The sequence below is a fragment of the Paralichthys olivaceus genome, chromosome 20, assembly GCF_024713975.1.
Source record: "Paralichthys olivaceus isolate ysfri-2021 chromosome 20, ASM2471397v2, whole genome shotgun sequence".
NCBI classification, from domain to species: domain Eukaryota; kingdom Metazoa; phylum Chordata; class Actinopteri; order Pleuronectiformes; family Paralichthyidae; genus Paralichthys; species Paralichthys olivaceus.
The window spans coordinates 16,396,613-16,412,634 of NC_091112.1; the positions used below are offsets into that span (position 1 = coordinate 16,396,613).

Consider the following 16,022-nt stretch of genomic DNA (forward strand, 5'->3'; position numbering starts at 1 on the left):
CACACTGTACCTTTAACAGTCTAGGTGAATGACCCCTCCACAGGAAGTTAAATTGGTCAATGAATATTGATTAGTATAATATTTAAAGCCATTTTTCATTGCTTTGAGGACAGCAGATGTCCTCTGATACATTGTGGATGCGTGTCTCAGGTGAGGGTGAATATGCAATGTGACACAGAACTCACATGTACCAAGTCCTCGACAGTCAGCTCAGTGTGACCTCCCTGTGAAGTTGTTTGCAGTTGCCACATTTGAGAGCACTTCAGCCTCACAAGAAGCCACACTGCAGTTTATTGGAGCCACACGCTCTGTGCATGACAGGGATTTCCCACTGGGAGCGCGATGGGGAGGCTGATGTTGGAGGGAGAGGGCCACTCTTATATGTCAATCCAGTTTTCACCTCAGCCCTCCAGGGGGGATGGTAGTGCAGACCTGCAGTACATGGATGGAGAGAGCAGGGAGTCAGACACTGTACCAATAACACCCTCAAGGTGCATTTGGGTTTAGTTTCCTGGTGCTTTTTCTCATCACAATCAGAATTTATATGACACAGTAAAATAAGTCAGTCAGTTACTAGGTGTAAAAATGAATACACCAGATTTTATATTAGTCCACACCCAGCGTTTACTTTAACACTTCATGTAGCTTTAGAGACCCACCATAGAGCCGTATCAGCTCAGTGACACATCCTCACTCAACAAGACACTTTAATGTAACATAAGGAAGGAATCAGTACCAGGCAAAAGTGAAACAAATATAATAATAATATTTTATAACATTGGTGAAATTGGCTTATTCTTAACTATTGTTAACACTTTGGGCTTTACACCCAATGCCAAGCATAGCAATAGAAATTGCACTTGAGCGATTGGTGCATTTGACCAACAAACATGGTCTGAAGTCGATTGCAAACTATTTCACTGTTATTTTGAAGGCCTGTTATGTACCTGCATAACATGTGCCTCACATGTGTACACTCGGCTTGTGACACACACAGACGATCTGTCGTGTATGTGATGAAAGTGGTTCCTTTTTCAGAGAAGTGTTACCTCACTACCTTCAATTCTCTGCTGGTTAAATCAAAATAGTTATTATTCTTCAAATGGTAATATAATTCACCCTGAGAGCACCAGTAATGTCTGTGGCAGTTGTTGAGATATTTCGAGACCAACAATACTGTCGATAATAATAATAAGTATAATCTGTGCCCTTCTAGACACCCACCTTTCAATATCAGGTTTAATCCATGTCCTTTTGGTGATGATCCAGCTGAATTAATTGCATTGTTGGAATGTCAGACTGTTTCGTCAGAATGAAGATGCCATATCCTTAAGATTATTTTTTTTGTACCATTCTTTACAGTGATCATTTTTTAGGTCAGTTATGAAAGTGGCCACATTGACCAGAAACAAAATAGTTCACATCAAATAAAAAGTCTAATATATCAATACATTTGTATATTTATGTACATTTCCTTGGCACTAGTGTAGCTAGCCTACACAGCACAGTTTCAAACTGACATAAGTGGTCATATTTCAGTGTGTAGTTATGATATTTATGAAACTTTGCTTGAGTTATGAGTCATAAGTGATGACATGAAACAAACTCTACAAAGACAATCTCAGTGATGTACTCCATATGTACTGTATGTCATGTCATCAGGAGGCTGATCTGAGTCTCTGAGGTTCCCAGCTAAACAGATTTACTTTGACAGCTTTGATAAGTAGAGCCACTAATACGCTGTTTAGAGCTCCAACAAGCCAGCGGAGGAAGACAAATTCAATTTGTTCTGTCTGACAGGTAGCAATGGCAAGAGTGATCGGTTTGACTTGAATGGGTTTTCTTCTGAGCTGCGAGCATCACCTTTTGGCTTCTGGCATTGAAGTTGCACAGCCATTTTCCAAATAGACATTTAGAGGCATGTGCAGAGAGGTTAAATCCATCCTCCACAAACATAGCTTTTCATCAAAATGAAGCAGGTAAGGACACCACGCTGCAGGTTCCACTCTGCTGATTCCCTGTGATAGAGCTGTTCCTCACAAGTGATTTTTAAAAACAAACACTGATGGATTTCTACACTTTCTAAGATATTTATTATATTATAGTGCGACATGGTTTATGTCTGTTGTGTCACTTCTCCACCTTTTCTTTATCCTATGGATGCTCTGCCAACAGCATTTTTTTTTATAAAAAAGAGACGATTAAAACATTATCTATGTGATAGAAAGAGGCTAATTCTGTGTCTCAAGTCCAATACTTCCATTCTTACACCTGAGTCTATTAGTGCTATCACACTGGCAGGTGTGAGAACATGTAGTGCGAAATTTTGGCTCAGTCAAAATGATAAAAATATTGAGTGTAAAACCACTGTAATGGTCGCCATCTCTGTCTATCTGTCTGTATAACACATATCTTATAATGGGACTCAACATAAGTGCCGTTGTTGATCACAGCAACAGCAACGACAACTGATTCTCCAGTTCGGCGTTGGTCACTTTTACAGTTTCAGAAAGAAAACCGCAACCAGCATTACAACAGGCCAAACAGTTTACAACGCACAATGCACTATTATTTTCAAATTTGTGAAAAAGGTGGTGGATGAAAGGGGAAATATAGCATGAAACAGAAAGGACACATAAGAGTGCAAAGCAGGCTGGACATATTTTGGTGTTGACAACCGGTGCACAACAGCCATGTTTGATTCAGAACACTACCATGTTACTACGCCAGTGAGTATAGGCCTACTGTGTAGACAGCATTCTACGTGTAAGTGCATCACTTAAAGATTTCAAATCATGATTTAACTGATAATAACATAATGTCACACCTACTCAGGAAATAAAACTATTCCATCTTTTGAATAAGCATTTACTTTTATCTGTACACCCGCGGAAACGGTGGGCCCCGCCTCAGAGAGCATCCTTTGGCAGAAAGCACTGCAGGCCATTAAGCGAGGCATAAGGAGTCCCACTGGTTTATTTCCAGTTCAGACTGTGGCTTTTCTCTGCGCTGGGAGCGGTGATTTATCCTTCTGCTGTCGCTCCTGTCCTGCTGTCCTCAGCACAATCACTGCGCCGGCTCTCTGCGAGCGCACCTTTCGCCAGCCTCGCAGTTATACATTCAGCACATGATGAAAAGATCTTAGATGCCCACCCCCGCCGCCACCACCACCATCCCCCCAAACCAAGTTAAGTGTGATTAATCATACGTTATCTCTCTACTTGTGTCCGCAGCCTCTCTATTCATCCATTTTCTTTCTAATCTTTTTGTTTTAGACAGACAACCAGGATATGGTGCAAACCGATCGAATCCGTTTTTTTGTATAATTTCAGTCATTGCTTCGTTTGCGAATTTAATATTCTGCCATTTTTTTCTGTGCAACTGGCAGCACGGCGTCGCAGCAGGCAGCAACCTGTGATTAAACACATCAGCTTTTATTCTGGTGATTACAGACAGAGGCAGCACAATCCTCTCACAAAGTCTAATGACATGAACCGGTACAGGAGCCCAGGCAGGTTTTAGTAAGCCACATAATCCCTCGTGATAACGTAAGCATTAGCAAAAACCCCAGACGGATTTTGATATCTGATAAACAGCGGGGATTACAGTTATGTGTTCAGTAAGACTCATATATTTGGATTGTCCATATGAGGAGAGAGTGTGTGTGTGTGTGTGTGTGTGTGTGTATGCCTCTGCAAATGTATTGACTGGGAGCTGATGTGTTTAAATATCAAGATTAAGACTTCTGTCTGACATTTACTGGCATTAGTCAAATAAATATCAAGCAAATCCTCCTGATCTCTTGTTAAATAGTGAAGAAGTTAAAATAGTAAGAAACCAATATCACTATATCATGCACATATGATTGCCTGAAGTAGATCAAAACTGTGTAAATCTAATACGTGACCAAGTTGCAAAAAGTGATATGGCCTCATTAACCAGCTTTTGAACAGAGCCTAGGAAAAGAGCCACAGGGTCTCTGTTTGTCCCTTTCACTGCATTGAATACAGCGTTTTACATAGCCTCAGGTTTTCTATTTGCCGATTTCATTAACAAATGAAATTGCAATATATAACATTCAAGCACAATCAGCCCTAACAATGAAGCCCTGGATTTTATTAAAACCCCAACATCTAACTCTGTCTCCTAGAAATGATGTAACTTATACAGTATAATGTATTATGTTACCCATTTAGTTAATAATTAAACATTTAACAGTTAATTCGTTTTTGTATAGGGAAGCTTAGAAGCAACTAAGGTACGTTTTTATCAAAGGTGAAATTCAATGTTTCTTTTCTTCCGTCCAGTGCTTGATATAGGTTTTCTGTGTATGTAGAAGTACTGCAGAATTAAAAAGCCCAAGTTTGCGAGAAAGGGAGCTGCTCTGAAGCTCTGACACTTCCGCACCATCTTGATGTCATGTGACACATGGCCCCACAATTGCATAATGCTAGTCTGGCACGTCCCCCAAACATCCCAAGTAATTAATCCAAGTAACAACAGTGGAGCTACAACCAAGCTTTGTTCTGAACATTAGAGCTTTTCAAGTAAGAACACAAGTTAAACTTATGAACCTGAATATGGACATAATATATCTACTTTAACATGATGATGATATTATATTGTGATGTATTCACATACTCTCTTGTAATACGATACATGCTGGAACCAAATCACAGTTATGATAGGTATTTGACTGACCTGAGGTAACATCTTTGCTTTAACCTTACCATAGCCATGCTCTGGCCTAAAACTTGCGAGAAAATACATCCAGGCAGCAATTATATCTCTCATCAGAACATAATTAGCCAAACAAATTAGTATGTAATTGGTACTTTTAATACCCAAATTAAATCCCTTATCATGTCAAGCTCTTGTGCTTTAGAGGCACCATTCACCATACTATAACTATAACCTTACAATTAATTAATTAGAGAGTTACAAAGTTACCAGGTCTAATTTAAGACATTGCGGTCTTAACCCCTGACCAATTAAATACGAATGTTGCATTAAACAAGAACATTAAATAGAGTGGAGACCACTTATAGTGATCACGTATAGCCTGGGACAAAATGATCATAGTCCCAGAAAACACACACAACACACAACACACAACACACAGCACACACACTCACACACCTGTTTTAGTGAGGACACTCATTGGCATAATGCATATCCTAACCCCTAACCTAAACCTAATTCCAACCATAATCCTAAAACCAAGTCTTAACCCCCAAGTAGTCCATTAAAGGTGGGTCAGAAAGTAAAGACCACAATATCCTCACTCCGTAGGTCGTAGGCTCAAAGTGTTCCTGACAAAGATATCTGTACAAGAGCACACACACACTGAGTCTGCTGACATATCTGACCCACTGCAGTTTAAAATGACGCCACAATATCAAACACTGATCACCACATGATAATCCATATATTTTTTCTATTTCATTTTCTTCTTTTTTCATTGCTGTTCGTGTATTCATCAGCCCATCTTGCTCCCTCTCTTCCCCTCTCTTGCACTGACAAAAACAAACACACACAAACACTGTCATTGAACTTTTTAACAGCCCGAACATGTATGAAAAGACAACGGACACTGTAAGCAGTCTACTTGATCACTATAACCAAATTATTTAAACAGAATTTGCATAGGAACGATTCTGTCTTAAGCTTTTTGATCCATATAAAGGGTTGATCACTTCATCCATGATCAGTATATCCATCATCACTATGAGCGGTTTCCTCTGTAGTAGGATAAAAACAGCCTGCCAATTAATACAATTGTTTTTTTTGTTTTTTTTCAGTATGTGTGCCTTTAATTAGTTTTCACAAGATTGATTAAATTACAAACTTGCCCACAGGTTAGTAATTGAATCAACTCTCACTGTTTACAAAATCGGACATAATTACATTCTGAAATGAATACAGTAACCTTTAATTAAAAGTGTGTTTTTTGGTAGCTTCATTTCTTCAGGTAAACCTGGCACATCGGTTATAGCTGAGGATGGATTTGCATTCAGACCAAGAACATTGTAACAATTTTCCCCTTCAGCAGATTCCGTTTTTGTACTGTAAACTCTCCACAACAGACAATGTTGTATTTTCTAAAATAGAAAAAAAGCACATTTGTTCTGGCCGCAGTTCAACAACAAGCCAGACTCTAATTGTTTCCCTGATGAAACCCAGTCTGCACACAGTAAATTTATGTCTGCATTACATTCTGTTTCACAGTCTGTCTGATTTTCCTGTTCCTGTAAATTTGCTCCTTTGTGTTCGTTGTCTTATGCCAATGCCATGCACAGTTGATAATGGCTCCGGGAAAATTATGTTGAAAGCAACACAGTGGCACTTAGTTCTTGATCAGGGGAAAAAAACCAAAACAAGCTTTTCTCCCCGTTCAAGCGTTTTTATCCCTCAGCGCTGGGAGGAGCTGAGAGATCCACACAAACACATTGTGGACAGCTTGTCCCATTCTCAACCTGTCAGGAGGAACGGGTGCACAAAAGCTGTAGTAACACGGAGAGATGTCGGCTGTGTGATCTGGCTTCGCAAATCATTGTTCAAGAGACGGTACAGCTCAGTGATCAGGGCTGTATCCAGGTGGAAATGATGGATGCGCAGGACATCGGTTAAACTCAGCACATTTAAAACATTTCCCGACACCCTCTGTTCGCCCGGGCGCTACTGTCGGCTTTGATCATCCCTTTGTAAACTTGAATATATTAGAGGCAGGCCACATTTTGTTTGCTTAGATAACTTTAAATTGAATTTTCCTGAAACAACAATTCATGTCGTATTCGATATACTGTATTTGAAGTTAATTAGTGTGCAAATTTCAGTGGAGGTGCTGCAGCATTTCAAGTGATGGCGGAAGCTTGTGAATGAAGATACGGCGGAATAGAAGTCTGCACACATTTTTATGTGAAGGCAAACTCGTCTTACATATTCATCAGACCAAGGTCAGAACTTTGCAGGGGGCCACTTATTCCCATTTGCAATTGCAGGGTTGAAATTAGCACAGTGGGGCATGGTATTTACTGTCAGGCGACGGCTGAACACAGCCCTGCATACTCACATCCCGTCACAGGACTTTGCAGAACATTGTGGAACATACAGTAGCCGAGAGCTGCTGGTGTTCAGCCTGACCGGGATGAAAAGCCAACAGTCAGTTACTGCATTAGAGCGAATCACTAAAGCTCACCTCTCAAATCCCTCACCCAGGAATTGGCAGCAGCCTCCTAATAAGCACCCGCTTCCTCAACAAAAGGCAGGAGAGGTATGTGTGAGGTGTGGAACAAAACTGGCTGTTTTTTACCTCCTGCTAGCTAATTGATGACCTAGATAGTTGAGGGAGACAGCTGTATAACTCACTGTTAAAGGGAAACATGGGGAGGGGGAGAAAAGCATCGCTCTCCTTTTGTCTCTCCGACCACCTCCAGCCGATTTGTGCTTTGCCCGTGTTAAGGCTGTATGACTTTGATGGGTGTCTGCTCACTACATACTTCGACATAGTCATGCATAACATTTGGGTTTTTACGGCTAAAAAGCAGTGACCTTGCGAAGCAATCTATAACCAGGGAGCCGGTGATGGACGACAACGAGCCAAATGCGTTGGAGTTCAACACATTGGGATCAAACTGAAATTTTGTATGCATTTTTGAATATTGTAACAAATGTTTGGAATTGGAAATAGAAAGTAAAATTATATCATAGTACATCCATGATTTTAAGTTAAGATAAAATTTCCCATTTAATGTAATGTAAATGTAATGTAGATGTAATGATTATTCTTTCTCTGCTCCTCTAGATTATAGAGCCCCTCTGATCCCCGGCACCTCCAGTCTGAATTCTGAATTGTCACTGGGCAAGATACTGATCCCCAAATTGCCCCTGACAGCTATGCCGACAGTGTATGAGTGAATGAATGAGGAGAAAAAGTTCCACATAAAGACGCACTCTATGAATGTGTGTGTGTGTGTGTGTGTGTGTGTGTGTGACCTTTACTGTAAAGCACTTTGAGTGTTCGATAAGACTGGAAATATAATATAATCCATTTACTTTTTAAACTTCTAGTTTAATGTCATTGGGACTATTCCAATACCAATTTTACAAAGGGAGAACTTCCATATAACCAACTATCATCTTATTCTTTGTGTGTTAATAACACGTTAGTACCATGGCACCCCCAAAGGCCTGACAGATGACTTTTATTCCACTTTTGCACAGAAGGTTATAACTTGGTCTCACAAATCAGCATCTGGTCTGTACATAAATATGTCTAATATCTTGTACTCACAAGTTGTATTGTTAAGTCTTTTTCACCCAGGATAATATAGTGTGGACACAAAATATGGCTCTTGAAAAGAAAAAAGTTGAAGAAAATATGTACCTTATCGACCCCAGTCTTCTCTATTCAATACTGTTCAAGGGCATAATTTACAGATGGGCATGGAGAGGAGGTCCCTCCCTCTTTTCAAAATCCAGGTTCCTACTTCAGTTTATTTCCAGTTGCCAAAAAACAGACAAACCCTTGGACTTGTGATTTTTTTAGTTTGTGTTTAAGCATCCAGGTTTTCATATAATATATATTGGCAGAGGTTGTAGGTGCAGCCTGAGAGTCCCAGCACTGCTACAGGCTATAACAAACTCCACCATTTATCATGTGAATGATAAATACTGAGAAATGCTGTCACACTGATTCTGTCTTAACATGGGCCAGAAAAACTGCTCATACGTTTTCATTAGCTTCAGTCACGTCTTTGCTCTGTATCTCAAACACATTCTGAATGATCCGCGCTCTCGCTCTCTGTTGCAGTTTAACTTCGTTGGCAAACTCCTCGGGCCGCGCGGGAACTCGTTAAAGAGGCTACAGGAGGACACCCTCACAAAGATGTCAATTCTCGGCAAAGGATCCATGAGAGACAAAGAGAAGGTAACACTCCAGCCCCCTTTTTTTTATTTCATGCTTTAATGCTGCTCGCCCTTCTCCTTCCACTCTTTTACCTCCACATCATTTTATCTCGGTCTGCTGCTCTAAGTCTTTCACATGGTTTGAAGTCAAGGTGGGCTGGACATAGCTTTGAAGTGTAGAAAGAAACAGTTTTATGTACTATCCAACTGAAATTGGAACTTTCTGACAAACCAAATGCACTGACACAGAAGGACTCTGTCCTCTTGTTTCAGTTTTCCTCACTGTTCGGGTGTACTAGCTGTATTTTTAAGAGGCGACACATTAAATTAACAAAAGATGTGATTCTCACTGTTCATGAAGTTGAGTCATATTTATGATAAGAATAAGGGCTGCTTTTGATTATTTTCATATCAGTTCATCTAAAACAATTTCAACATTACAGAGTTACTATATTTAACACCAATTCTCTGTTTAATTTAAATGACATTTTCTGAAACTGTCTAACAGTGGAAATTTGTTATCAACTGCAGCTTGTTTGAAATGTAGTTGGTGTGTTTTAGTTAATTAGACAGAGCCTTTTAAACTTTTAATTGAGTTCTAAATTACTTGCTTTGAGTACATCACATATGACTTCATTATATCACTGCCTGGAAGAAAAGAAAAACACCTAAAACACAGTGTTGATATGTACGTCTCATATGAAATCAGATGCGAGCTGATCACCTCTTGTAACTCGGAGGATATTTGACTGACAGCTCTCGGGTCACATGGACTCTGCACTGATTAGAAAAACAGCCTCATTTGAAAAACAAATTCCAGAAGTTTATGGAAATGTGAACAATGGTGAGGTTTGCCAAAGATGGCTGACATCTTTCAGAGCCTGCTCTCCATCGCTCTTTCTCTCAAAGGAAAAGAAAGCGAAGTCAGATCAGCTGAACAAAACTGTACTGTAAAAATAAATCTGATAGAAAAAAAACACTTAAAAGATCTGCATTTATCTGTAAGTTTTTGTAGTTTAGTCTCATATTTCATTTAAATTAATCCATTAGATTTAAGATAATGTATACTAATCGTTAAAAATATAATACAATTAATTAATAGATGTATCCACAATCTGTTCAATCTGTTCATTTAAGATTATTTATTTATATTAACATAGTCAAACCATAATTAAGCAATGCTTGAATGTAATTATGTTATTAACCATTAAAACTTTAGTTTGTCAGGCCTTAATTCTGTTTTAATGATAGACAACATTTTTAAAATACTGAAATTCTTGGCGCATTAAAATATCGAATAGAATTTCCTGATTAAGCACTGAAAAAAAACCCTAGAAATTATTGTAAATTGAAATTAGACAAAACAGAACCAAAAAGTAAAACTGTGTTGTTTTCATTTGGACACTGACACAGGCTTCAGGATTTGTGCAATAGATGCTGTAGTTGTGGTTTGGGTCCAAGAAAGAATGGATGAAAAATCTGGAAATCCAGATAATTGACTTCCATCATCCATTATCATGTTGTCTCATTGAAAGAGGATAGAAGAGGCTCCAACAGTGACTTGATTGCACAGTGGACTGGCTAACTGGGAATAAATCGACTTCACTTAGCTCATCTCCTTCTCTCTGTTCGTCGGAAGTGATTTGTTGGTGGCGATGATTTTCTCCATCACGCAGCACATTCTTTTTGATTACTGTGATCAATACTCTTTGATGGTCCACGCCTGGAGAAAAAGAAAAAAAAAAAAAGATCCGCACAAAGATGTGCTGACCTCGGCAGCTCTCACCTGTCTGCACAAGCCCGCTGCGGGATTTATGAGTGACAGCCGTCCCTGCGCAGAGCTGGTTCCTCTTGTAAAGGAGGAGAGAGGGACACACCCTCCCTACAAAACTGCTGCTTTATCTTCGACTGGTTGCTGACTTTCTGTCTGCAGCTGCGCAGCATGTGGCATTGTACTGTTCGGCACTTAAAATTCCTGGTGTAGGTCAGACAGCCGGGCCCCTGCAGAGCAAAAAGACAGGTCAACTTTTACCCAAAGGGTTTTTTCAAGTCAACAACAAAGCTGTTATTTTTCAGAAGCACCGAGTGAGGCTCTGTCGCCTTAAACAACATGTTCCTACTTATATTGATAAAATACACATACTGTACTTTGCTTCAGGGTGGCACCTGACTGGCAGGAAAGGACTAATGTACGTTTTTTATCCTGCGGTAGACAAAAAAAATACAGCACAACCGATGGAAGATGAAAATCTACAGCGTTCAGTACATTCCTTTTATAAGCTGTTATGTTCGGGGGAGACGCTACAAAGAGCGGAGATAATTGCTCAAATATTTGCTGCTGCAGTGACCTGGATCCCGAGTTGATGAGAATGTGAGTGCGGAGATGCCAGTTATGGCACCTCAGTTGTCCTGCTGCTGTCAGAGCGGGAAGATGTAAAGGAGTCCGCGTCCCACACCCCCACCCACCCACTCCTCGTTAGCGCTGTGATTAACCCATCCATATTACTCCATGGGACTTGTACTCTCCGTTTTAATTTTCCTGATGGACACAACAATTAATACCATCTTTTGGCAAGCGGAGTATGTAAGTCTGAACTGTATGTGTCAGAACTGTCCTCCAATCAAAATAAACTGTGTGGTCCTTACAGATACATGGTGGTATGATTGAAATCACATTAAAAAGGATATGAATTACAGGCGATAAAGCTCAAACAGTGTTTTGTACCAAACAACACGTTCCATTGTACTCGCAAGCTCACAGGCTAAGTGAATAATGATGTATTGGTTATTGTCACTATAATTCACTATCATCTAATTCACTTACTTTTTTCTGCATCACCCTGAGTGATGTGGAATATGGATACTAATATCAGACAGCAAAAAATTCCAAATCAGATATACTGGCCAATATATATATTTACGCAAAAAGACAAGGATGTCTTTATTGAACATTTATGACAAAGACATAAAGTAAGACTTGATATTTAACATTTCAACCATCAACTTAATCATAAATAATGATTATGAAATAGTTAATAATTATTATAAAATAATTATAATAGAAATTAAAAAACAAATGCAACCAAATGTATGGAACTTGAATTAAGAAAATAAAATACAATTTATATTTTTTCTGCAGTGTATATTCTGTGTAATACGTTAACGTTTTCTTGTCTTGCCCAAAGGTGTTGTGGATTTAACACTTGTGCAATACACTAAAAAAACATCATGTGACGCACAGGGGGTGATACATTTAACATTTTTGATTTATGTGGAATGAATGTCATAACTGAGCAACCAGCCACAGCCTCGCTCAACAATGATTCAAAAATGTCCATTGCAGTGAAGACGAAGCTTTCACAGAATAAGTCTGAGAGTGAACCCTGGTAGCAGCTCTGTGAGGCTGAACTTGAGCACAGTGGTGCTTTGAACTGCATGCTGAGCTCAGCATGGTCAACATATTCACTGTGACAATGTTAGCATGCTGCTGTGTAGAAGGTGTAACGCTTCCTCCATGTGGTTTCCCACAAGTTCACTATCCAAGTTTAGCAGGACTCTGTTTGGTCATAAATAGTTTGGTCACAAATATTGGAGAAATCAAAAGATTGACCTGATGACCACGATAAACAATATCATTAAAACCTGCCCAGGAATATGTTAACCAACATACATGGCAATCCATCCTATAGTTGGAAAGACCTTTTATAAAGATGATAAAAATCTAGTTTTAGACAGTGGAACAACGAGTGAAAATGTTTAGGAGCACCGATTGGTCAGTAGATCTCAGGGATCTGGAGGTCAAATGGATCAAATAATCTTGAACTCAGAACAATGCAGAGGAAACCCTCTCTGTTTTTGTACAGATGAGAATTATGCTTTAAGACATCTACAAGAAAATGTATACAACCTTGTTAGAGAGGAGTTCTAGTCTTTGTATTTAGAAGCCACTTTGACCTTCAGAAGATGAACCGGGCTGATGGATCTGAGGAGCACTTCTCCACCGTACACTGCTGTATTGCACAGTTTGAAGCGTCACCTGTCAGTCAGACAGAAAACAGAAATTGGCACCATTCTTCCTTAAATATTTCATTTGAATGTGGATGCTCTGAGAGCTGACATCGGGCGTTACCTCTATAAGCGCTGTCTGCAGGAGGTCCTGCGTCCAGTCCTCCGTGGCCTTTTGTTTGAACATATTTTCATAAGCAGATTTACTGAAAAAACAAAAATGTAAGGAAGATGCTGGCAATAGATATAACAAACAGACAGCTGTAATCTCCTGCTGTGGGCTGCTTAGCTGCTATAGCACTGAGCTGGATGATGAATGCTTCTTATCAGCGCTGGGCGAGGGTCCCGCCATGTAAGAAAACTGCTATAATATCTACGATATCATATGCAAAAGATGTGGACACACGTACAGACTGTTTTCATATCAATGATATATCCACTCTGTATAACACTGACACTCAAACAAGTTGAATATATCGTGTAGATGGAGCAATACTTTGGAAAGTCCTGAAATAAAAGACACTAACAATAGACTCGGTTGTATTTTTTTAAGCTGATGATAGTGGGGAAGATAATGATAATGTTTTTTGTTTCTTTTCTTTTATGCAAATATACTAAATAACACATAAAAGGAGAGGAGAGAGACAGATCTGCATGATGTCGTCTCTTTCCAACACCCTACTTACCCTCGCTGCTCGTCACCGTCAGCGCTGGTGCTATATGCAAAGGAGCCCTCTGCTCGAAAAGCACAGATTTATGGGGGAAATTAACATATCATTAACATACCACAGACAGTCTTAAAAGAAGGTTATTTATAATTAGGTGACATCAGAGGCACTGACTTGCATGGCGTTGGAGAGGGAGAAGGGGAAGAGGAAGTTGCCGCCATTGGAAAGGCCCCGGAGAAGACTTTTTTTTTTTTTTTTTGAAAAAGGAGAAACTGGGACGCTAAACCTGTTGTTTCCTTTATGTAGTTTGGTGGGAGACATTTGGGGGTTTTGCTGCCCTATTTCCTGCCATCAATATCATTATACTGGCCTGCTTCTGTCGGGCCTGTGCAGCCCCTCACTGTTTACATGTTATACTTTACACTTTCTGTCAAAATGAACCGTGCATCAGCAGGCAGAGGTTACATCTGCTCCACTTTTAGAAGTTTGAATGGAACAAATTCATGCTTTTTAGTCATTCATGTCTACTTGCACCTGCTTAAAGGACCAGTGTGGAGGATTTCTAACATCTAGAGGTGCGGATGCAGATTGCAAACTGCCTCCCTTTCCATGTGTGTGGCAGAGAGAGGAATGGAACATGAAAGGCCTTTATGAGCTACTAGAAACATGGCGGTGCAACATGGCGGACTCTATGGAAGAGGACCCGCTGTTTAGATACAAAAGGTTACAGATACAGACAGACAGACTTGGTTTCCGGTGAATATACACATACATATTTATAATGAGTGTATATTTTATACAACTTCTGCAACATGATGCAGCTGAATCTGACACACCGGTCAACAAATCCATGAATGTCCATAAATCAATGCTTTCTGTGATAGAAACAGGTTATTGAATTGGTGCTGGAACCCAGCTCCAGGGTTAGGTGTTAGATTCTTAAATGATTTATTGAGTTAGTGTTGGATTTGATGTAAGTCTGGTGCAGTAGTTGTCATGACTTATCTGACCCAACTAGCTGACTGTTGTCTTGCTGTAGCAGGTTTTTTACGATACTCTAACAAACAGAACCCAAGTTAAACAGTAAACCAACATTTTTAGCATCACAACTGCAGGGTTGGAGGGTTTGGTTAGTCCACCTCACTGGTATGAATTAGAGGAGATATGTATGACCCTCAATTCATGAATCCTCATAATTCTGATGAAGTCCTGACATTCGAATTGTCATTGTCATGAGGGTGATATTTGTGATATTTAAAATATATCTAACACAAATGTGTTCAATTATTTGTTTTATGTCTAAAGGTGGCAAAGCAAATCACTCAGGTTTAAGTCCTTTAGGGCAGCAAGATGTCCTCTTACTTGAACAGTGTGTGCAAGAGTTGGATCCACTTTGTTTAGATTACTACCTCCGCCGAGGAGGTTACATTTTCATATCGTCATCTGTGCTTGTTTGTCTGTCTGAGTGTTAGTTAGCAGTACTGCGCAGAAAGGACTGTATGGAGCCACCGTTACACTTGGTGGAAGGCTGTGTTATGGGTCAAGAAAGAACCCATTTAATTTGGTGCAGATTTGGATCAGGAGGCAGATCCAGGATTAGGATTTTTTTATCACTTTCTTTAACGTTGTGAGATTGGATATTTTTCCACATTTTCTGCTATAAATAATTCATGGATCTGGATGAAAAAAGGCATTTTTACGGGACTGATATTTATGAGAGTAAGCAATTTGGTGCAGATCCAAATACAAATCTGAATCTAGTGAATTTAAATGTGGTTTCATGTTGGGCCTTGGTGGAGGTATACTCTCACTGATTGCCCTTCTGGTCTGTGGATAAAACCTTGTACTGCCACAGACGATCGAATGATATTGTGATTTGTTACAAAAAAAAGTCTGGACAAATCCTAACTGGTATGATTTCCCATTGACTATGACAGATAATGAACCATGCAGCCAGTTTTTAATTTGCAGCAACATTCTTCCCTTTTCTTATACTCTTTAGACTTGAATACTTTCTTAGACAAACACTGTGTCCAGAGTGAAATAACATATACAACCTAATACAACTATAACAATGTCTGACTTTCTTTGAATGCCGGTTTGAAAAATGTAAATATTCCATGCTATAAAATAAAATGTTGTCTTTCCAGAGTTGCTGAATTATACATATGAGAAACAGTGCAACAAAGAGAGCAGATATCATGATGAAGTGCAGGAGAGGACACTGTTCGTCTGTACATGTTATGAGGACAGGCAGCTGTGTGAGGACAGAAGCAATCAGTTACATTTGACACCTGCAGCTGAAAAGACTGCCGGGATTTCCTGTGTGCCGGAAAACAAGTTTACAACAACCCACACAGATATTTCCTGTTTGTCTTTTAAAAAGATAAATACTCCGGACTGTGACAGCTAACTCACAAGTGCAATTATTATTATTTTTTC

The 16,022-nt window shown here is 39.5% G+C and overlaps 1 protein-coding gene and 1 long non-coding RNA gene across 3 annotated transcripts in view; one reads left to right on the forward strand and one right to left on the reverse strand.

The window, feature by feature from the left end:
- khdrbs3 (KH domain containing, RNA binding, signal transduction associated 3) overlaps positions 1–16,022 on the forward strand; it is a 112,228-nt gene that overhangs the window by 51,607 nt on the left and 44,599 nt on the right. For both annotated transcript variants that reach the window (XR_002202853.2, XM_020090525.2), the window contains exon 3: positions 8,813–8,929. Coding sequence is in view for 1 of the 2 variants with exons in the window: in XM_020090525.2 (XP_019946084.1) it covers positions 8,813–8,929 (117 nt within the window). In the remaining variant the exon portion in view is untranslated. The remainder of the gene's footprint in view (positions 1–8,812; positions 8,930–16,022) is intronic.
- On the reverse strand, positions 166–16,003 carry LOC138405942 (uncharacterized). Its single transcript, XR_011239604.1, has 4 exons — positions 13,037–16,003; positions 12,815–12,943; positions 10,694–10,908; positions 166–432 (listed from the first exon to the last, which is right to left on the reverse strand). It is a non-coding gene; the product is annotated as an uncharacterized lncRNA (long non-coding RNA).